Source organism: Carcharhinus amblyrhynchos, chromosome 21 (genome assembly GCF_965287045.1).
Source record: "Carcharhinus amblyrhynchos chromosome 21, sCarAmb.v2.hapA, whole genome shotgun sequence".
NCBI classification, from domain to species: domain Eukaryota; kingdom Metazoa; phylum Chordata; class Chondrichthyes; order Carcharhiniformes; family Carcharhinidae; genus Carcharhinus; species Carcharhinus amblyrhynchos.
The window spans coordinates 34,221,526-34,245,340 of NC_137344.1; the positions used below are offsets into that span (position 1 = coordinate 34,221,526).

The following is a 23,815-nucleotide window of genomic DNA, read 5'->3' on the forward strand; positions in this document are numbered from 1 at the left end:
CTTGAACTTTTGCCCCCTTGTAATTGTCATTTCTGCTCACGGATAAAGCTTCCACCCTATCTATACCCCTCTTAATTTTATCAATCTCCTTGTAACTGCTTCCCTGTCAAACAGTGCCATGGGCAGTAACAGCGACATGCTGTCCTACCCCACAGCAGACACCGGGAGAAGGACATTTGAGGAAGGAATGAGGTTTCACGCTATACAGTAGACAGCCTAGCAGCTATTTGTGTTGTTACCTGCAGGCAGCCTGCATTTCAAAGCCAGCCACTCACATTAAAATGCACAGCTAAACACACTGGGGCACTTCGTCGTCTACACAACAGTCAAAAGCTAGAGCCTGATGTATGTATTTAAACACTTCAGGGAAGAACTGTCCTGACTGGGGAACAGAATGTTTGCATTCAGCACGCATTGAACAGAATCATAAAATCATTGAGTGATTGTTACAATGGTTACAGCATGGAAAGTGGCCATTTGGCCCATCATGTCTGTGCCAGCTCTCCTAAGAAGTAATTCCTTTACTGCCATCCTGCCACCCTCTCCTCACATCACAGTACATTCCCTCCTGTCAGATATTTAGAGAAGGAGGCCATTCTACCCACTGTGTCTGTGCTGGCTGTAAAAGAGCCCCTGTTTTCCAGCACTTGATCCGTAGCCCTGCAGGTTACAGGATTTCAGGTGCGCATAAGGACTCCTTTTGAACGAGATGAGTGTTTCTGTCTCTCCTCCCCTTCCAGGCACTGAGTTCCAGACCCCCACGACCCTTTGGGTCAAAAATGTGTTCCTCACCGTCCCTTGATTCTTTCTATCAATTGCTTTAAAACTGTGACCCTATAGTCACTGACCTCTCTGCTAAAGTAAATAGGCCCTTTCCATCCACTCTATTCAGGAACCTAACAACCTTGTGCACCTCAATCAAATCACCTCTCAGCTTCCTCCACTCCAAGGAGAACAACCCCAGCCTATCCAAACTTTCCTCATTACTGCAATTTCCCAGTTCTTGCAACATCCCCGTAAATCTCCTCTATACCCTCTCTTGAGCAATTACATCCTTTCTGTAATGAGGTGACCAGAATTGCACACAGTACTCAAGCTGTTGCCTAACTAATGATTTAAACAGTTGTAGCATAACCTTCCTGCTCTTATATTACTTGCTTGACTAATGAAGGAAGGGATTCCATATACCTTTCTTAGCCACCTTTGATTCTTGAAGGTAGCAGGACAGGTCAACATGAGCTTAGAAACTAGAAGCAGGAGTAGGCCATTTGGCTCTTCGATTGTGCTCCACCATTTATTATGATCATGGTTGATCATCAAATTCAATATTCTGATGCCCCCTTCCCTCCCTTATCCCTTGATCCCTTTAGCCCAAAGAGCTATATTTAATTTCTTCTTGAAATCAGACAATGTTTTAGCCTCAACTACATTCTGTGGTCGTGAATTCCTCACATTCACCACCCTCTGGGTGAAGAAATTTCTCCTCACCTCAGTTCTAAAAGGTTTATCCTCAAATTATGGATTCCCCCACCATTGGGAAGATTCTTTCTGAATCTACCCTGTCTAATCCTGTCAGAATTTTATATGTTTCTATGAGATCCCCCTCACTCTTCTAAATTCCAGTGAATATAATCCTAACCACTTAGTCTCTCCTCATATGACAGACCTGCCATCCCAGGAATTAGCCTGGTAAACTTCTGCTGTACCCCCTCGATAGTAAGAACATCCTTTCTCAGATAAGAACACCAAAACTGCATACAATACTCTAGGTGTGGCCTTACCCATGCCCTATACAATTGCAGCAAAACATTCCTATCCCTATACTCAAATCCTCTCGCTATGAAGGTCAACATACCATTTGCTTCCTTTACTGCCTACCGTACCTGTGCACTTTCAGCAACTGATGCACAAGGACATCAAGGCCTCACTGAGTATGCACCTCTCTCAATTTACACACATTCGAGTAATAATTTGTCTTCCTATTATTGCTGCCAAAGTGGATAATCTCATAGTTATCCACATTATATTGCATCTGCCATGCAGAGACCCACTCACTCAGCCTGCCCAAATCACATTGAAGCATCTCTGCATCCTCCTCACAGCTCACCCTCCCACCCAACTTTGTATCATCTGCAAATTTGGAGATAATACATTCCGTTCTCTCTTCCAAACCATTAATATATAATGTGACCAATTGGGGTCATAGCACATGCACTCCAAGGTCTCACCCCAATTTAGAATTTTAACTCCTGTTCTATCTTTGTCCTTTTCCTTAATTATGTTAAAACTAACTGAATTATGATCACTTCTACCAAATGCTCTCCCGCTGCCACTCCTTCCACCTGCCCAGCCTCATTTCCTAAAACTAATCGCACTCTCTCTCATTGGACTTGCTACACGCAGGTCATAAAAGGTCTCGTGAATGAACCTTAAGAATTCTTTCCTTTTACACTAAAACTATCCCAGTTAATTTTGGGGTGATGAAAATTCTTTCCTATTACTGCTCTATTGCTTATGTATTTCTTAAAGATATGCCCATATATTTGCTCCACTATCGCCCTCTGACTGTAAGGTGACTCCCAGTCATGTCACTGCCCCTTTCTTGTTCCTTAGCTCAATCCAGGTGGCCTCCGTTGATGATTCCACTAATGTACCATCCCTTTTCACAGCTGTAATCATTCCTTTGACCAAAAGTGCCATCCCTCTACCCTCCTTTTTAATATCCCCCTCTCTATCTGGTCTGGAATCCCGATAACCGGGGATATTGAGCTGCTAATCCTGTCCCACTTTAAGCCATGTTTCTGAAACAGCTACAGTGTCATACTACCATGTTTCTCTCTGTGCCCTCAGCCCACCTCCTTCATTTGCTGCACTCCTTGCACTGAAATCTATACCCTCGAGTGCTGCCGCATTCTTTCTTTCATTTTCTAACCCTCGTTTCCTCTGTCTTCCAGATTGATTCACTAACCCCCTGTCTTCCACTTCAATTTCCGACACGGTTAATGTACCTTGAGGTGGCACCAAGGCCTCGTGTGAAACTACCCATGGCGCCATCCATTGAACATTTGGAAGTTACCGCTTACTGTCACTCTCTGTTAATTAATTGCAAAGCATTGACCTCTCTTGAACCTGGAATCACTTGAACTGATAAAACTTCTGATTCACTTCACATGGATGACTGTAGCCAGCAGAGGGAAAGCAGGCTTTCAAACATCAGGATCTAACAGCTGGAATTGAGCTTTGCTGTTTAGATGGAAGGAGGAGTAGGAGGGGTGGGGATGAGGGGAGTGGAGTGGTGTGGCAGGAGGGATGGAGGTTTGAGGGGAAGTGGGGGAGAGTGGGGTGGTGGGGGCATTGGGGGGAGTGGGGGGGTGGGTTGGTGGGGAGAGTGGGGTGGTGGGGGTTTGGGGGGGATGGGTTGGAGGCAGTGGGGGCATTGGGAGTGGGGGAGGGAGGATTGGGGGCAGTGGGGAATGGGGGAGTGGGGTGGTGGGGGAATGGGGGGGATGAGTTGGAAGCGGTGGGGGGGTGGGAGCGGGGGAGTGAGGGGTTGGGGGGGTGGTTTGGGGGCAGTGGGGGGAATGGGGGTTGGGGGGAGTGTGTGGGAGCATGTGAGGTGGCAGGGGGGAGTGTGGGGGAGTCATTTCAAGCTGCCTGCTAATTCAATTTTAGGACATAACTGGGTGGGGCACATGTGTGCATTCCAGAGAAGTCGAGAAAATATATTTTGAGGAGCCAGGAAGGGTTGGGGCGGGGGGGGCGGGGCGGGGTGGTGGTGGTGGAGTGTGGGGGTTGGGGTTTGGGGGGGTGGCATCGCTACTCTGTGTTTCGGATTGCCAATTGTGATTAAATGTATTCCTGGAGATTTCGTCCCATGGTCCCCCCCCCCCATGACACTTCAGCCACTTTTTGCCCAAAACGTCCATCCTGATGACCAATTGCTTTCCTACTCCTATCGGAAAGTGAAAAGATCCAATTGCCCAATTTGCTTGACTATCAGCTAAACAGCCTTCTCCTCCACATTTTGAATATACTTACATCGGGCTGAGAGAAACAGTCAAAGAAAAGTGAAAAAAAAACTCTTTTTCCATGTTCTGATGCTTTTTCTCCAGGATTGCAAACAGCAATGTCCTGGAACAGCTTCTCCCCTGCTGCCATCAGACTTTTGAATGACCTACCTCACATTAAGTTGATCTTTCTCTACACCCTAGATATTACTGTAACACTACATTCTGCACTCTCTCCTTTCCTTCTCTATGCACGATATGTTTTGTATACATGTGACAATAATAAATCAAATCAAAAAATCAAACTGGAGATTGATTTTCACTTGCTGGAGACCCAGGCACATTCTGGAAGATTGGTAACCTAAGTAACTTGCACTGTTGCTGTACTGGGTACTTTCCTGCTGCAAAGAATGGAATTGCAATCCTCCCCCACACCCCCACCCCCACCCCTCCTATAACCATCGCAGCTTCACTGATCCTGCTTCTGTCTGGATCCAGAGACTGGCCTGCACTGTGACTGTCTAAAACTGGGAGTGGCCTCACAGTATTCACTTCTTACCCACACCACATCAGCGAGTTCACAAAGCAAATCCACCCTCCCGCTGTTATTATTGATTTGGTCCACTGACAGACAACGTTTCCTCTAAGCTGCATGGGTACATGACCATTCAACAGCCCAGGACTTGATGACTGTGGTCAGTGAGTGGTCCCTTTAAGGTGTGCACACGGGTGATTACACTGCAGTCTTAAAGGGACCACGCAGCATAATAAAAGGCTGCGCACAGCGAAGAGAAATTGGAGGGAAGAAAGCAGAAAGGAAATCTACCCAGAGAGCTTTCTAATCACAGTCCAATTCAGCAATTACCTCCGGCGAAGAACCAATCGGCATGTTGTATTATGGGTTCAATTATCCCCACAATCTGTATTGAGACTGTTGTCATCATTTCAGTCATAGACCTGGAGAGAGAAAGGAGCTGACCAAGTTAACTGCAACTTAGCAAACAAATTATCCAGAAAATGTCTGCACTTTCCAAAGAGCAGATCTCCAATATCTCAGTGGGTAAAGACTCCAATTGGTGTCCAACAGAGACACATACGAGATTGCAGATTCAATCAATCTGCAATTTAACTGACCTCGTTTCTAGGTAATCAGAGTAAGTGCCTTGATTTTCTACCACAAGAACCACTAACTGGTTCTAAATTAGAATCATTCCAAGGATCGGCACTTTTGATGGAATGAAATTCACATGTTCCTTAAAATTAGACTATTATATTTACATTATAATAAATATCATAAGGTGAAGAACTCTTACCCTTCATTGGCTGTCCAGAGTAGATTGGGCCCCAGGACAATTGCCATGTTACCAGGTGTCATTTTGTTGGCGTCCTGATATTCTGTCAGCTTGGCCAGAAATTTGATCAAGTATCTGGAGATTGGCGATACATTGCGTTGTGTAAGTTACTGCATTTTCTTAAATAAAGGAAATCTCGACAGTTGTTTCAACAAGTTGCAACTGTTTAAACACGTTTAACACAGAAAAAAAATCCCTAGGTGCCCCAGAGAGACTGATCAGAAATAAATGATGTTGCCTTGAGACAAAGAAGTAGATATTAGGACGGATGTTATGAGGATATTCGGAGGGACATTATGAGGATATTAAGTGGATATTAGGAGGGATATTATGAGGATATTAAATAGATTTTATGATGATGTTAATACAATGTTAGGAAGGCTACTATGAGGGATATTAAGAGGGATATTGCGAAGGATATTATTAGAATATTAGAAGGGATATTATGAGAATATTAGGAGGGATATTAGGAAGGATATTAAGTGAATATTAGGAGGACTGACCAAAAACTTGAGTTGGAAAGGAGAATGGAAAGGTGGAGAAGTGAAAATTTACCTTAAGGAATTTTAGAGCATGGACTCTGACTGGCTGAACACGGGACTGCTAATGGTTGAGCAGAAGATGGAAAGGTCTCAGAAAAGCCAAGAGTTGGAGGATAGGAGAGATTGTGGGTTAGGAGAAGGCAGCAGTGGGTGCTGGACAGTTTGGACAGGGTGAGAGGAGATTTCCAAGATAGAGAAGGCTGAGACCAGAAGGAATTTAAACACAAAGATAGCCTCTGGGAGCTTTAACGAACTGAAGCTTCTGGAGGATGGAGAATGACACCAGGCAGGATAGCAGGGGAATTGTCCAGCGTGAATGTGGAAAATGCATCGGGGAGATGGTTTTAGAATATGGGCTGAGGACAGATGATGCAGAGACAGAAATAGACAAAGTTTCACTGGTTTCTCTGATTTTTACCAGGTTTGTTAAATGACGAATGAGTTGAATTCACTTTTGTTGCATGTTTACTGTTAGACATCGGCACAGGAGAATTTAACTGACTGAATTTGAGGTGAGAAATTCTAGTGAAAAATGGGCCCAGATTTTCCAGTCTGTGGATGGTCAAGATGGACGTACACTGGTAGATTTGCTGTGGAATCCCACAGAAGTCCCAAAGCAAGGACTCCCTGGGAATTGCAAGGAAGTCTGAGCTTCCAGTGGGAACAGAGTCAGGTCAGGACAGGTTGCTTCTGCTTCTCAGGACAATCTAAAAAAGTCTCCAACTCCAGGTTAGTCAGAGACTTCAGACAGTACTGACTTATACATAATATACATAATGACTTGGAAGAGAACGTAGGTGGTGTGATCAGCAAGTTTGCGGATGACACCAAGATGGCAGGGTTGGCGGGTACTGAAGTGGAAAGTCAAGTGATACAACAGGATATAGATAGGTTGGTGCATTGGGCAGATAGGTGGCAGATGGAATTTAATCCTGACAAATGCGAGGTGATGCATTTTGGAAGGAATAATGCAGAGAGGAGCTATGTGATAAAAGGTAGACAGATTAGGAATATAGAAATACAGAGGGACCTGGGAGTGCAGGTTCACAAATCCATGAAGGTTGCGACACAAGTGGAGAAGGTTGTTAGGAAGGCTTATGGAATGCTAGCCTTTATAGGAAGGGGTATGGAGTATAAAAGCTGCCGTCTAATGCTTCTGTTGTATAGAACGTTGGTTAGATCGCATTTGGAGTACTGCGTCCAGTTCTGGTCACCTTACTACCGGAAGGACGTGGAGTCTCTGGAAAGGGTGCAGAGGAGGTTTACCAGGATGTTGCCTGGAATGGAGGGGCTGGGTTACGAGGAAAGGTTGGAGAAACTGGGACTTTTCTCCTTGGAAAGATGGAGATTGAGGGGGGACATGATAGAGGTATATAAGATACTGAAGGGAATAGATAGAGTCAATAGTGAGAGACTGCTCCCTAGACTGGATATAAATACGAGAGGTCATGATTTAAGGGTGAGAGGGGAGAGTATAATTTGGACGTGAGAGGAAGGTTCTTTACGCAGAGAGTTGTGGGGGTATGGAACGCGCTACTGAGTAGGGTGGTGGAGGCAGGAACGTTGGACTCATTTAAGGTTCAGTTAGACAGACACATGAGTGAAACGAGGATGGAGGGTTATAGTAGGGGCTATTAAATAAGGTCAGAACCTTGGGAGACACTGGAAATGCAGATTTGTAAATTAACATTTTTGTCTTTTTATTCCGCAAGTGGAGGTCCACCTCGTGTCAAACGAGGGGCATGCACACGGTGGGTCGTGCGTGGGCTGCTCTTGGAGGTTCCGGGAGTGGCCTAGTACTTCGTGTCGGTGTGTGTGCTTGATCCTGGACCGGTAGACGGGCGCCGCAACAGCTCGGTGACTAGCACTGCTAGCTGTGCAGATACATGGATTTGGGCCTGTGTCTGTGGGAGTTTGTGCATTCTCCCTGTGGTTGCGTGGGTTTCCTCCGGGCGCTCCGGTTTCCTCCCACACCCCAAAGATGTGCTCTTAGGCTGATTGGTTTTACCAAATTGACACTATTTTCCCCTGAATCTGGCTAAGTTAGGGGTTCCATTCGTAGACACGCAGGGTAGAATAGGTGTAGGGTGATGCGGCGGCACGGGCTCGTTGGGCCGAAGGGCCTGTTTCCCGTGCTGGGTTGTTCTTTGTTTGTTACTGACCTGGATATTTATCCAGGAAATGTTATTAGGAAAATCCTTGTCTAACTCCTGGGTAACTGTACAACTGAATCCCAATTACTCACACTGACCTCCCCTCTCATTACCACCACCATGATCCCCATTCAACCACAACCCCTGACTCTCCCCAATCACCGACTCCATGTGCTCCTGACTTCCCTGACCTGATGACAACCTGTCCTGACCTGACGCAACTACTGCCGTACCCACTTCATCCATCTGAGACCCTACTCACACACCTACCTACTTCACTCATTTGTGACTCTACTCACTTGCCACTCGACCCAATTGCTCAGTTAGCTCACTCACCCTACCTCCTAACCCACATACTCACCCACCCTACCCTCTTACCCACTTGCCTCACCCACCTTGCCCTTCTACCCACTGCCTCACTCACCCTGCCTCACCTACTCTACACTCTTATCCACTTGCCTCACACACCCTGCCTTTTACCCACTTGCCTGACCCACCCTACCTCTTACCCACTTTGCCTCACCTACCCTGCCCTTTTACCCACTTGCCTGACCCACCCTACTTACCCACTTTGCCTCACCTACTCTACACTCTTACCCACTTGCCTCACACACCCTGCCTTTTGCCCAATTGCCTCACCTACTCTACACTCTTACCCACTTGCCTCGCCCACCCTGCCCTTTTACCCACTTGCCTCACCCACTCTGCCCTCTTATCCATTTGCCTCACATACCCTACCCTCTTACCTTCCGTCCATAGCAGTTTCCAAAGACGTTTTTGGACATTTAAACTCTTCACTTACCCAAATACAGCAGCTAGTGCCATGAAAAGGGGGCGAGACTTCAGAGTGGAATTTCTGCACTGTTCCCGGCGAGGTTTAACTATACTCAGTCAGTGGTGAAAGATTCACCATCGGAAAATGGTTTGGGAAAAACAGATGAAAGCAGGTGTGTGTTATTTGTGTCCAATCAGGTTCGGTAATAGGGTTGCTGGGCCATGATGTCATCATTCCACAATAACATGAGGTGTTAAAATAAAAACAGAACTAACTGCTGGTTCAAAGCAAGAATTCCTCAGTATTGCCCATGATATTCCTCTAAGTTTCCCAAAAATGATCAACAAAGCCATGTTTTTTTGTTAGCTCTGGAACAGGTTTCCAATACACTCATTCAGTAGCACGGTTTCTGGTAATCCACAGAACCCATGTAATTACTCCTTACACTTTACCAATGCTAATGATAAAATAAGTGGAGGACAGCTGTTTAATTACATACAATTACACGATTGAAGCTGGTATTTAAGTTTACCTGAAGTTGTTATAATTTGCCTGGGGTAGTTTCTCACATGCATTCCATAAAGCTTGTAGTCGTTTGTCCTGTTCCTGAATGCTAGGAATTCCAAACAGAGAGTGATATTTACACGTTTGTACAAAGTATTTTGTTCATTATTCTGGTTTCTAGTTCAAAAATTAGAACATTTCTTAAAGCTATGGCACAAGAAATGTGATTCTCAGGAAATAATGAAAATTCAAACTCAAGAACAATATTTTAATAGTCCATCACTTTTGCAGCCAGTGTAGGTTTGATGGGCCAAATGGCCTCCTTCTGCACCGTAGGGATTTAATGATCACTTGTCTGTGAATCAGCTATAGTTTACTTACTAACTCAACACTGATTTCCATTGCTTTGGAGCTCATTTATAGCCATATTTAAAGCCTAACTCTCTTTTTGTGTTTTTGCTCATCTGTGTTTTCCTTCTATATTTAAACTGTGCCAGATTGGGGTGGCAATGGTGACACAGTGGTTAGCACTGCTGCCTCACAGCACCAGGAAGCCGGGTTAGATTCCTAGCTTGGGTCACTGTCTGTGTGGAGTCTGCACATTCTCCCCATGTCTGCATGGGTTTCCTTGGGGTGTTCTGGTTTCCTCCCACAATCTGAAAGGTGTGCTGGTTAAGTGCATTGGCCATGATAAATTTTCCCTCAGTGTACCTGGACAGGCGCAGAGTGTGGTGATCAGGGAAATTTCAGTCACTTCATTGCAGTGTTAATGTAAGTTTAATTAACTATTTTAAACCTTTAATTAAAGGCTGGGGCATGGGGGGGGGGGGGGGGGGGTGGTGGTGTGGTGGTGATTCAGCACTGGAAACAGTCCTGAGATAAGGTCCAGCTCCAAGAACCCAGCACTGGGAGGGATAGGGAGGAAACTATTCCCAGGGCCCTCTTAAAGAAGTCATGAGAGAAAAGTCCAGACTGACCAACCTGCCAACTTTTCTTCATGTAGGAAGTGGCTAACTTCTGAGAGGGACCTTTCTGTGACAACACGTATGTTACAAGGAAAAGTTGTGAAAAGCAGGCATGAACTTGGAGAAGAAAGCATGAAATGGGAAAGGGTCACTTAAATTCATCATATCTGTGCTTTCCGTGGACCGTGTGAAAACGTGCTCTCATGAGCTCACTCTTATGATTTAACCTCATGTGATAAAATCCTGAACACAGTTTTTATCCATCCCACTATTCAGTTCTGTTTTTCTGCCCTCCATGGTTAAAATTCTTCCAAACTTGTAACCCCTGAAACCTTCATGTCCCGTTCGGTATTTGATCATTTCAGATTAAACTTTTCTATACCTTCAAACAAATTCCCAACGAGAAGGTTATTCAGCTTCTTTTTGAATTAATTAAATACTTTAGATTGAAAGTTGATTCCAGCTAACTGGGCTTCTGAGGCAACAACTTCAGATTTTTAAAAATTCATTCATGGGATGTGGGCATCACTGGCTATTGCCCATTTATTGCCCATCCCTGAGGGCATTTAAGAGTCAACCACATTGCTGGAGTCACATGTAGGCTAGACCAAATAAGGATTGGCAGAATTCCTTTCTAAAGGACAGCAATGAACCAGATGGGTTTTTTACAACAGTGATAAAACCAGACCTTTTTGATTGAAATTCAAATTTCACCATCTGTCATGGTGGGATTCAAATCCAGGTGCCCAGTGCAGCACTGCGAGTCTCTGGACTACTGGTCCAGTGAAAATACCATTGTGCTACTGCCTTCCCATTTGAACATCGTTGATATATAACACAACACATCAGGGCAACATGCACTGTACACTAATGCTTGCTTTACGGAATTACCAGTATCAGATAATTTTCTTTATTGTCTCGTCAGCATAATCCTGGATTAGAGTAAACAGGATGGATTTTAAATCATAAATGGAGACAGCATGAAACTGGAAGAGAGGATTACGAAATACTTACTTTGATGCCTGTATCCATTCATCATACAATTCAAATGTCATCAATGGTTCTGGTAGCTCCCGAAGATACGATTTAAGAGCTCCTTATAAAGGAAGGCAATTTATTCTCATTTAGTTAATGCAGCAACTAAAGGATTACTATCAAATCTTCCATAATACCCTGGATCAAGCATTTTATTTTCTTCAATGAATGAATGAATTAATAACAGGACACTTCTACATCCTTTTAAATCAGGCTTTCAAAGTTAAAGGAAATATCCTGGGCTAGGACACTTGTGCAAACTCTGATTAAAAATCATATTCCTCTCAAAGCTTTTGTAGACGAGTTGAGAGAAACCAACATTAAATAATTTAAACACGATTTTAAATTTTGCGTCACTGATTTTTTTGTAAGGTCATAATATAACCAGCTGCAAGAGTTATGAAATACCCCTGCAGGGTATTCTCTGCTAATTCATAGTGGTCTTGGACAAAGGAGGTGATCAGTTCATCAATATTGCAAAAAAACCCCTCATAAATCCACAACTCAAACACAAATAGATATCTATAAAAGGGATGGACATTTCCCAGAATTAGTATAAGTTTTACAAACGTACCTACATTGTAATGAATTTCATATATCATGTCAATATACCTTAAAACTCTATACATGGGCATGATCTTACCGCCCGTTCACGCCACCCTCCCACTGCAGCGAAATCTCCATTCACTGCAGCGGGACGGGAAAATCCTGCTGGCACGAACAGTCGGAAAATTCTGGCCTATAATGCTGCCAATGACGTCGGGAAAGCTTTTGGAGGGAACATTTGAGATGAAGCAGAACTTGTGCCCAAATCATGAATGCATCTCACCCACCCCCCATCCCAAGGTGGCATTTGCATGTGGTGAGCGCAAATTATGGCACACCTACAGCAGCTAAAGCGGCAGAAAGCACCAGCAATGCCAACCCATTATTTGTAAAGCAAATAAAGGAACCATTTTCCCTCGATGCAACTCTTCCCTGCTCCTCTTCCCCTTAGTTTTCACCTCATTGCTATGACTTCATGTGACTCAAAAATGCTTTTGCGCACAGAGTTGCACAACCGAATATAAGTTAACATTATTATGTGCTGAATTCCGTGAAAGTTTTTGGCTACGGCTGGCTCCCACTCCCTAAGACCCTAATCAACCCACTGGCACTTTCCTGCCTAATGTTCCTAAAGTGAAAATGGCAGGGAATATACTATATGACATTTACCTCTAATTTGCATGGTATTGTAAGATGCTTGTCCACAGAGACACTTTTGCAGGGATTTCTAATGGGAATGAAAAGTGATGGGGATTAGATGTAACTGGGTCCTGCAAAAATCCTACTGTCCTCACTTCTTGACCCTGGGTGACTGAATTTCATCATTGAGCTACAGGTACTAAGTTAAGCAAAGCGACCACAACCCCACTTGCTTGTTCGGGTTATTCAATTTACGGTTCAGTTAACATGTTTACAGTTTCCACATCCACATGGGCTGACCATCAGACACCTTGGCTTCCTAGAGCACAGAGAATCTGAGCCTGCAGAGGGGACTAGGAGATCACTGTTTTCACAGAGTACTGAGTCAGGACAGTCACTGATAGGCAGTTCTCCATTTAGGGGTGTGGTGGTGAATATGAACTGTCTCAGACTTCAGAAAGCTGGGGTTCACACAGTTAATGCAAAAGCAAAATGCTGCAGTTTCTGGAAATCTGAAATCGTAACAGAAAATGAGGGTGGCACGGTGGTTAGCACTGCTGCCTCACAGCGCCTGGGACCCACATTTGATTTGAACCTTGAGTAACCGTCTGTGGAATTTCCTCATGTCTGCGTGGGTTCCCTCCGGGTGCTCCGGTTTCCTGCCACAGTCCAAAGATGTGCAGGTTAGGTGAATTGGCCATGATAAATTGCCTCTTATTGTCAGGGGAATTAGCGGGGTAAATCTCAGATAGGGCCTGGTTGGGATCCCTTGGATAGGGCCTTGGTGGGATTGTTGTTGGTGCAGGCTAGATGGACTGAATGGCCTCCTTCTGCACTGTAGGGATTCTACGACTCTATGAAAATGCTGGAAATACCCATCAGGTCAGGCAGCATTGATATTTCAGGTATTTGACTCTTCATTGTTTGAATGAATGGGGCATCTACCTGATACTTTAACTCTGTCTCCACACATATTACCTGACCTACTGATTACACAATGAAAACTGTTTTACTGAAACACTGCATGAAGCAAAATAAGAGCAGTTGAGAAAGATACTGAGTGGGCTGTTTGGGCGTGTGAACCTCTAGGCAAATTGGGCTTGGTTTAATTAAAAACCAAATGTTGTTATGTGGCTGTTTTGTGTTGTATATACAAGCCACTGAGAATCAGACTGCCCTTAAACCTTCAAGATTCGAAAGGATACAATTTAAAAGGGTTTTAAAATTAACATTTTTTCAGAGACAGCTGCTGGATTAGTAATATTGCATTTACAGGAAAGAAAACACAGTAAGAGTGATGAAAGTCAGTGAGAATAGACTGTAAAGATTGTATTGAATTTGTCTTTTCAAAAGATTTGTTACAAAGCCTAGGTAAAGTGTACATGTCGATAGCATTAAAGCATTCCTCAGAGATCTCAAACATGTGGGTTGTAAAAACGCTCATGACATTTGCTCTTGTTTTTAAGTTCTCTTTCTCAGAGAGCCTCTTCAGAAAATAACCTGAAGCATCTGTTGTCAACAGTGATCAGTTCAGCTTTATTCACGGTAACACAATCAAAATAACTGCTGCACCAATCTTCATGTAAGTTAGATGACTCAGAGTCAGAGAGGTTTACAGCATGGGTACAGGCCCCCGCCGCATGGGTACAGGCCCTTTCCTATCTTACTCATGTAAGATAGGAAAGGAGCCAGTCTGACAAGCAGGGAAGCTACATACATCACTAGACAAAAGCAAGTTCATCTAATGCTGTTGTTGCTCTTCCCACACATAATCCAACCAGGCAGACTTTCATCTGTTCCCATAGCTAGGTTTATCCTGTAACTGATCACTAGTCTGTCACCAAAGGCTTATAACCTGAGGGGTGCCACTCCACTTCAAGTGCGCTAAACAGGAGTCTCTCCAGCTCTTACCGCCAGCCACTGGCGTGTGTCAGAAGGATTTCGCGGGTTGACACACTCAATCTATTTGGGCAGGTTATGAACAGTCCTTCCTTGGCCCTCAAGTCCTCAAACGCGGAGCTTTTGGCTCAGGGATCAGATGCAGGGCCACTGTCCACTGCCCCACAAGATATCCTTCATAATGTTGCGCACTGGGAAGCTTTGCATATTTTATTAAATAGAAACTATCCGAAATGTAAAGGACCGTTTTGAAGAAATGGAACCAAAGATTTAGCCTTCCATTGTGCATTGTGTATATTTCAAAATCGAGTGCAGTATACCGACAAATCCAAACATTTGAAAGAATTACAGCATCAGTTTGCCAAATTGAGTGCAATGAAAAAAATCATAACTGGAGGAATACAGCCAAACTTTAATCAGACTGCTTTGTACAAACTGATTTCATTCCCTCCTTTTCTATATCCTATTACTGCAGTGACAATCCAATGGAACAAGTATCAGTGTAAATGTGTGCGAGACGTAAATTGATCAGATGAGGTAACTCAAATATAATCAGGATTAAGTCAATAAAAAGTGTGCAAGAGCCACGATATATTCAAATATTACCAATTTAGTAACGGATATAAATCAGTCGATGAGGGGAATTTTACAATGCTACCTTTCAAAACTACAGCAGCTCATGCTACGCTACGTACCTGCCACAGCATGAGGATCGACAGAATATTCTTGTACATCCAGCACACCGCAGTCAAGCGAAGCCTTCAGCTTTTTCAGTTTGGAGGCGGAGGCAGCTACTCTGAACAGGCCCTGGAGAACAAACTCTGATCAATACATCGGTGAACGGAATATCCAGCAGGCTCAGTAAGAACCACAAAGAGTCACTGCCATGTTTCAGAGCGTTACCTTTGCTAATGGCTCATCTGAAATGTTGGGATTAATTGCGCTGCACTTTGACTAGCGAACACAACATTTAACCTGAACTCTAAGGGCGTGATCTTACTGGCCACTCACATTGCGTTCCCGCTGCAGCAAGGTCAGAGAATTTGGCGGCCGACCGAATCTCCCTTCACTGCAGCAGAGTGGGAAAATCCCACTGGCATGAACGATGGTAAGATTCCAGCCTAAGAATCGAAGTACAGCTGGAAGCTAGTATTCAGGGACTGAGCAGTCAGCTAAGCGTGCAACAGAGAGGTGTTACGTGTTTTATTTTAAAGGTTACAGAAAAAAATGTTTAGGTGTTCAGGAGGAAGATGATTTTTATTATTCAGGGATATGGAAAAATGCATAGGGCGGAATTTTCCGTTCCCACTGGCAGCAGGAATGGCGATGGGCAGGGATGCTTAATTTGGTGGGAGGCAAGAAATCTGTTCCCTGATGGTGGGATGAACAGTTGGAATTTTGCTCCCCTGACTTTCAGGGTGGGTTACAGGTGGGTTGAGCTTCCTTACGGACAATGATGGGAACCCCACTTGCATGCTTGCTCATTAAAATGTCACCTTGGCAGTACTAGGTTCACCCTCCCAATTAAATTCCCCACCAGCGAGAACTCTCTACAGAATTGTCAGCCTCTGACCTGCTCTTGTAGTCACTCTATTTATATAGCGAATCCTGTTCAGTTTCTGGACACTGATAACCCTCAGGACGTTGACAGTAGGGGATTCTACACTGGTATTGCCATTGTATGCCTGGGAATGATGGCTGAATTTTCTCTTGTTGGAGAAGGTCATTACCTGGCACTTGTGAGGTACGAATGCCACTTGTTAGCCGCACTCTAAATGTTGTCTTGTTCCATTTGGAAAATTATTGGTTCAGTGTTCAAAGAGTTGAAAATGGTGCCAAACAAAACGCAATCATCAGCGAACATCCCTCACATCTGACCATATGATGGAAGAAATGTCATTGATAAAGCAGCTGAAGTTGGTTGGGCCCATAACACTCCACTAAGGCACTTCTGCAGTGATGTCCTGGGACTGAGATGGCTGACTTCTAACAACCACAATGACATCCTTTGTGAGAGGTATGTCTGCAGCCAGTGGGGAGTTTTCCCTGATTCCCACTGACTCCAGTTTTGCTAGGACTTCTTGATGCAACATTCGGTCAAAAGCTGCCTTGTCAAGGGCAGTTACACCCATCCCAACTCATGCGTTCAGCTCTTTTGTCCATGTTTGGATGAAACTGTAATGAGGTCAGGGGCTGAGTTGCCCTGACAGAATCCAAACTGTAAAGATTCACATTCTAATCAGTATTCTGTAAACTGTGTGGACCTTTATATGGTCAGAACTCTCCACTCACCTGATGAAGGGGCAGAGCCCTGAAAGCTTGTGGCATTTACTACCAAATAAACCTGTTGGACTTTATCCTGGTGTTGTGAGACTTTTTACAGAATCCAAACTGAGCAGGTTATTGCTGCTTGATAACACTGTCAACAACACTTTCCATCACAGTGTTGATTGAGAGTAGAGTGGTGGGCGGTAATTGGATTCGTCCTGTGTTTTGTGTACAGAACATACCCGGGCAATTTTCCCACATTGCCAGGTTGATGCCGAATTTGTAACTGTACTGGAATAGCTTGGCTAGGAGCCGCAGTTAATTCTGGAGCACAAGTCTTCGGTACTATTGCTAGAATGTTGTCAGGGCCCATTACGGTCATCAGGGAATGTAGAAAGGGCCCGTAGCCTTTGCAGCATCCGGTATCTTGAGTCCTTTCTTGCTATCATGTGGAGTGAATCGAACTGGCTGAAGACCAGCATTTGAGAAGCTGGGGACCTCTGCAGGAAACTGAAATGGATCATCCACTTGGCACTTCTGGCTGGAGGCAAAAAACTTATCTTTCACACTGATATACTGGACTCCCCCATCAGTGAGGGAGAAGATATTTGTTGAGCCTCCTTCTCCAGTGAGTTTTTTACTTGCCCACCACCATTTACAGCTGGATGTGCAGGACAGCAGGGCTTAGATCTGATCTTTTAGCTGTAGCGTTGCTTAGCTCTGTCTATTACCAGCTGTTTTGACTGTTTGGCTTTCAAGTGGTTCCTTGTTGTACCTTTTCCGGGTTGATAATTCATTTTTAGGTACGCCTGGTGCTGCTCCTGACGTACCCTCTTGCACTCTTCACTGACCCCCTACTCCCTAGCTTGATGGAAATGGTAGACTGGAAGATATCCCGGACCATGAGGTTACAGACTGTGGTTGTATGCAATTCTGCTGTTGTTGATGGTCCACAGTGTCTCATGAATGCCCCGTGGTAGTGCCAGACTAAACAATGTGAAGACGGGAAACCCAGATAGGTTTTTTTATGACAATAGTTTCATGGTCGGTATTACTGAGAATAAATTTTTTGAACTCCAGATTCAGTAACTGAATTTAAATTCCATCAGCTGCTGTGATGGGATTTGAACCCCTATCCTCAGAGCATTGGTCTGGGCCTCTGGTTGATTAGCCCATGGAATTGCATGGAGAGAGGTCCTGGTTCCCATCCCACCCGACCTTGTAGAAATTCTGCACTGGGCTAAAAAGGGCCTTGGATGGGGGGCCCACTTGTGCCTCATTAAGACCCTTATTGACCACTAAAGGGTTGTTTCTCACCCAGCCTCAATCATTAGGCTGGAGGCAAATGACACCTCAGTGGGGTAAACCTGGAAATAAAAGGAATGAGATACTGATTGAGAAGTGGGGAGCAGGGTGGGAGCTTTGGGAGTACAGCCATCAGAGGCCAGACGTCCCTCATCATTCCTTCCCACCCCTCACAGCTTAATCCTCGAGGCCCCAGTTGCTCCCCCAGTGAACTCCCAGGCCTCCCCTACTCTCCCTGACCAGAACCCTGACACCTCCCCTTTTTCTACAGTTCCCTGAGCTTAGGCTCAGGAAGCATCTTGCAATGCCTCTTCCAGCCACTTCAGCGCTGTTCCTGGAGGGACTGGAGAGCCACTGGCCAATCAAAATGGCCGGCAAATCTCCAAGGTGGGACTGCCTCGAGTGAGGGGTGCAAGTCTCACCAATGCTTGTCTCAGCATAAAATGGCGGCAAGGCTCTTGGAATCAGTGGGAATGTGCCAGCCCCCTACCCCGCCCCTCCGAATTTTTGGATCGAGGGGACCCATCCTAAAAATTACAGTAATGGAAATCCAGAAGTTTCTGTCAGTGATTCTACACTCCTCCAGAGGGGGTGCTGTTGAGGCAGCGTCAGATGGAATCAATGGGGAATTTTCCACTCATAAACTGTTGAACCCTTGAAAAAGTTAATCCTGACTGAATGAGATATAATTGGTTTTTTTAAACAGTATATTGCCTTCATTATTAACATCCTTATCCACACTGCAAAGCTAATTTTACATTTGTGAAATGACAAATTTTTCCATGATAAAAGGTCCACATTTTTAAAAAAAAGATTAACTTTGTTTTAGTTTCTGTCTTAATCAAATCATAATCATTTATTTCAATATGTGAAAATTGAAATTTAACTTTGTAGCTAGTTCAGTAGGAATACTTCATTATGTTTACTAACATCACTACCATATCCCCTTGACTCGGTGACAGATTTAAACTGGCATTAAGAAAGAAGAAGCCCACCGCATACAGATTGCTAGATATTTGTGGGCAGCGTTTTTTTTACAGTTGGAAGCAAGTGTGGCACGGTGGCACAGTGGTTAGCACTGCTACCTCACAGCGCCAGGGACCCGGGTTCAAGTCTAGCCTCAGGTCACTGTCTGTGCGGAGTTTGCAAATTCTCCCTGTGTCTGTGGTGGGTTTCCTCCAGGTGCTCCGGTTTCCTCCCACAGTCCAAAGATGTGCAGGTTAGGTGGATTGGCCATGCTAAATTGCCTCTTGGTGTCACAATATGTGCAAGTTAAGGGGGATTAGCAGGGCAAATACGTGGGGCTATGGGCTTAAGGCCTGGATAAGTTGCTCTGTCGGAGAGTCAGTGCTGACATGATGGGCCAAATGGCTTCCTTCTGCGCTGTTGGGATACTATGATTAACCACTGACTGTAAAATCCCGTTCCGTATGGCCGCACTCACAAATTACTGGCATTCACTCCAATTGGACAAGATTAGTTTTCTTGCGACAAGTTTCTTTCATACGAATAGGAAGTTGCCGCTGAAGTTTTATTTTCAAACCTTAAAATCCTTTGAGATGGGAAATGTGTTATAGAAAATGGGTCGACTGGTAATAAAATATGCTGTTGTTCAAAAAGTGCTCACCACATGATGGCAGCAACCCGGCAACAGAAACAGGCAGAGGTTGAGCTGAAGTGTGAACGAAAGGGAAAGATTACCTCTTCCTGCATGCCGCACTCCAGCAACATTGTCACACAGGCCTCGATAGGAAAGGCAATCTCTCTTCCACTTATCGCCAGGTGCTCCCCCAGTGGCTTGCCAAACGAAGGTTTTTCTATCCAAGCCTCTTTAGCAGGAAATAAAAATGGAAATAGTTCCAAACATTATCAAATGTTTCCATGATACATCCTAATGAACGACTGTAAATAGATGGGGCACATTTCTCCGTCAACATCTCCCATAGAGGATTTTAAATTTAATGTCGATTCTATTGGGACTCTGATCTACCACATTTTTGAAAAAAAAACAAGTAAACTTTACCACAGCAACATTTATTTTGGTTCATTTCGCTCTTTTCTTTCTCTTCCCAAGAACAGTCATGCTTGCTAAATTGAAGAGCCTGTGGCATATTACCACAGAAATAAAAAGACAGCTGAGCTTTTCCCAAATTGATTTAAATTGGATGAATGATTATGTCAAAGTGATTGCATTTCTGTCTTCCTCTTTATTCTTTTAGGGTTATCTTCTTTCCCTTCACCTCTTTCTTAAATATATTTTTTCTGGGTTGGCACCGTGGCACAGTGGTTAGCATTGCTGCCTCACAGCGCTAAAGACCCCGCTTCGATTCCCGGCTTGGGTCACTGTCTGGAGTTTGCATGTTCTCCCCGTGTCTGCGTGGGTTTCATCCAGTTTCCTCTCACAGATGTGCGGGTTAGGTGGATTAGCCATGCTAAATTAACACTAGTGTCAGGGGGATTAGCTAGGGTAAATGCATTGGATTATGGGGATAGAGCCTGGGCGGGATTGTGCAGGCTCGACGGGCCGAATAGCCTCCGTCTGCACTGTAGGATTCTATGATTCTATGAAAGGATCTCCTGGTTCAATGGCAGATCAGGGCACCCTGTGAAATGATGCCCGAGTGCTCTGAAGCTGGCTTCAACCAGCATGCGTAGGCTCCGCACTCCATCCCCTGCCCCAACAAAGCTCCCCGCTGTCAAAAAAATTGACAGAGTGCTGGCTGGAGGATTGCAGTGCTGAGCTTGCTGAAAAGACCGGCACAGAGGACTCCCGTATTCCTGCCGTAATGACACTTAGAACCTTTTGGGGAAAATCCCACTCATTCTTTAAGCTGAGACAGTTGGGGAGGGGGGGAGGGGGGACTTTTCCCATCCCGTCCGCCACGGGAATTGTAGCAGGCGGTGGGGGTGGGCGTGGACCACGCAAAAGTCTATTGGCCTCAGACGGGATTTTCCAGTTTTGGGGTGAGCGTGGCTGGAAAATCCCACCCAGTGAGTGGCACCAGATTCTTTGACCTGTGCAGCTTTTCATTTTCAATATTCACCGAGCGTGTAACTCAAGCAATGGTTGTTGAATATTGAAGGCCTTCGAGTAGCGGGTAGCTCAGGCCAATGACAGCATTGTGTAGTTGTGTGTACTGCCTGAACCTGCCAAGCCTAGCCTGATGGAGTTTGCTCTGCTTTGATTAAATGAAATCGGATCCCATTGAGGTCCCATTCCAGAATGGTGAAGCTACATGCAGTAAAGTTGGAATGGCACATGGAAAATACATCAAGTGGTCCTGTACAGTCCAGTGTTTGACATGGGAATGTACAATCTCTATGTAATGCCACACATCTATTACAGCAATAATCTGCACATTTTAAGTTCAGGTCAGGTCATAAATCAGCAAGATTTCTCTCATCTGGGTTGAATTGATTGGATGTTATTTTAGCAAATATTGATAGTTGAGTCAATTAGAATATCTAATATAATAATTTCTATTAGATAGTTGAATTACGGGGTGGCACGGTGACACTGCTGCCTCCCAGCGCCAGGGGACCTGGGTTCAATTCCAGCTTCGGGTCACCATCTGTGTCACCATCTCCATACTCTCAACAGAACTGAAAGTTTAACCAGTGTCAGAGTTTTGCTTCCATTACTGTCTCAAAGATAATCTGCATTAATCTGAGAATTTAAATTCACAATCCAGAAAAGCAGGAGCACCTTCAAATGTTCTTACCTTGATGTGCTTTAATTTGAGGCAGTATACTCTGTAAAAGCACTAATGACTTCCTGTGATATTCTGCTTGCAATTCTATTAACTGGGGGAGGGAAAAAAAAAACTTGATTTACAGTCAATAAAAAGACAGAAGGTAATGAAACATCCCCAAGTTTGAGTCCACTGAACTTTGCGATCAGTGAGAAACCGAAATCTGAAGTTGAGAGGAATGAATTGGCTCAGAAACGTCAACAAGTTGGAAAGGGTTGACCTGCCCTTCCAGGCTGCCTCAACACGAGAGATGCCCTTTCCGTCCAGCATCCCTGACCACCTCTGTCGGAAATGTCGAGATGTCGGCCCTCTGATTGGGCCAGCGGCTTTGAGAGGCGGCCTGCTGCCTCTTAATTGGACAGCGCTCTAGCCAGCCGCCTCTTAATTGGCTGTCACCCAGTGAAGTTCCCCTGGTAGAATCACACACGTGAGGCAGTGAATCCCCCGACCAGCGAATAACATTCAACTCCTGGAGGTCTTACTGCACAGGAGGCCATTTGTCCCCCTGAGTCCGGGACAATTCTCTATAAAGCGATTCAGACAGTACCATTTCCCAACGCAATCCCTGTAACGCTGCGAATTTAGTTCTCTCAAAGTCCCATCCAATTTCCTTTTCAAATCACTCAGCATCTCAGCTTCTACCAACCACATAGACAGCGAGTTCTAGGCCATTGCCCCTCTCTACATTAACATGCTTTTCCTCATCTCCTCCTCCAGCTCCTGTCCCATACCTATGTCCCCTTTAACTTGCACACGCAACTACTGGCAATTGCTTTTCTTTGTCTAACTTATCTAAAGCCAATCTTATCACCTCTATCAATCCTCCCCTCAATTCCTTTTGCTCCATGGAAAACAATGTCTCATTCCATTATACACAATCCTTTTTTGGAACACATTTAACAAGCTCCATTGTAACATGAGGGATTCATAATCCTGAACAAATGCTGCATCTGAATTCTGTTCCACAGTCCCCAAGTCTTCATCGTGTGCCATTTAAACATTGTTGGCTGGTTTTATCTTAATGGCATCACCTTAATCCAAAATACTTTACTAACCAAACAGGCAGAAATCCCAAAACGTAATGATAAGGCCATGTGAAATTTGGCGACATTCAATAAATAGGTCACAAAAAATGAATTATAGGCAGCCATTTGGGCCTGAATCATGAATTCAGTCCACAGGGAATAAATAGGAAGGGGCTTGGTCCAAATAATTTCTATTAATGGAAGCAAATGGGCAGCTTGATCCACTGGAATTCTGTTTACTTGGAGTGAAAGAAAGTGCCTTTGATACAATACTATACTGCGCACTGCAAAATGAAGGAGTTCTGTTATGAAATGTTACAAGCGCTGGACTTAGTAAGATGGTTACGTTTTAAACAGCCTCCTTTAATTCAAGGTAAGATAGAGGGCCCGATTTTACCATTTTGATTCTAAGTGCTGAATCTGGGAGTGTTTCAGATCTGACTTTTAGACCCGTTTTCCAGTGCCCCCATATGCATTCCACCTGAAAAAATTTCAATGATTCTAAATCGTGCCGCACAAGTCCGTGGGTGGGGTTATCATGTCCGGAATGCTGCATCTCCGATGGGAGCCTTCAACGGCGCATGCGCAGTAAGAAAATAGAAAAACGGCCCCCTGCCACATTGCTCCCGGACTGGATAATGCCTCTCCCTGGCCACCCCCCACAACATAACTGACCCCCTTATCCCCCCCAGACCCCCTGCTACCCAGATCAATCGCAGTCCCCCTCCCCCTTCCACCTCACCGATTGCATGCAGAATAGCAATGGATCCCCCCCTTCCCCCACCGATCGCACACAGTGTGGCAGCGGACTCCCCCCTTCCCCTCACCAAAGGGCGATCTGAACGACCTCCCTCCCCCCCCACAACCCCCACCACTGATCTGAGTCAGAGAGCCACCAGAAGCTCTGAACTTACCTCTTCAGAAGCTGGAACGCCTGAATCCGACCTTTGCTGACCATGACTGTTTCGTGTCGAGTCTGGACAGGCGAATGCGGTGGTAAGGGAGGAAGTGCCAGTAAGTTTGGGTGTACAGCCCATTAAGTCAATTT

The 23,815-nt window shown here is 44.8% G+C and overlaps 1 protein-coding gene across 9 annotated transcripts in view; it reads right to left on the reverse strand.

Annotated features, from left to right (window-relative positions):
• LOC145356355 (rho GTPase-activating protein 44-like) overlaps positions 1–23,815 on the reverse strand; it is a 314,302-nt gene that overhangs the window by 35,030 nt on the left and 255,457 nt on the right. For all 9 annotated transcript variants that reach the window (XM_080209018.1, XM_080209013.1, XM_080209011.1 and 6 more), the window contains exons 9-15: positions 21,713–21,794; positions 19,692–19,819; positions 15,113–15,224; positions 11,313–11,394; positions 9,362–9,442; positions 5,321–5,434; positions 4,873–4,964 (exon numbers count right to left, since the gene is read on the reverse strand). In XM_080209018.1, the coding sequence (XP_080065144.1) occupies positions 4,873–4,964; positions 5,321–5,434; positions 9,362–9,442; positions 11,313–11,394; positions 15,113–15,224; positions 19,692–19,819; positions 21,713–21,794 (691 nt within the window). The remainder of the gene's footprint in view (positions 1–4,872; positions 4,965–5,320; positions 5,435–9,361; positions 9,443–11,312; positions 11,395–15,112; positions 15,225–19,691; positions 19,820–21,712; positions 21,795–23,815) is intronic.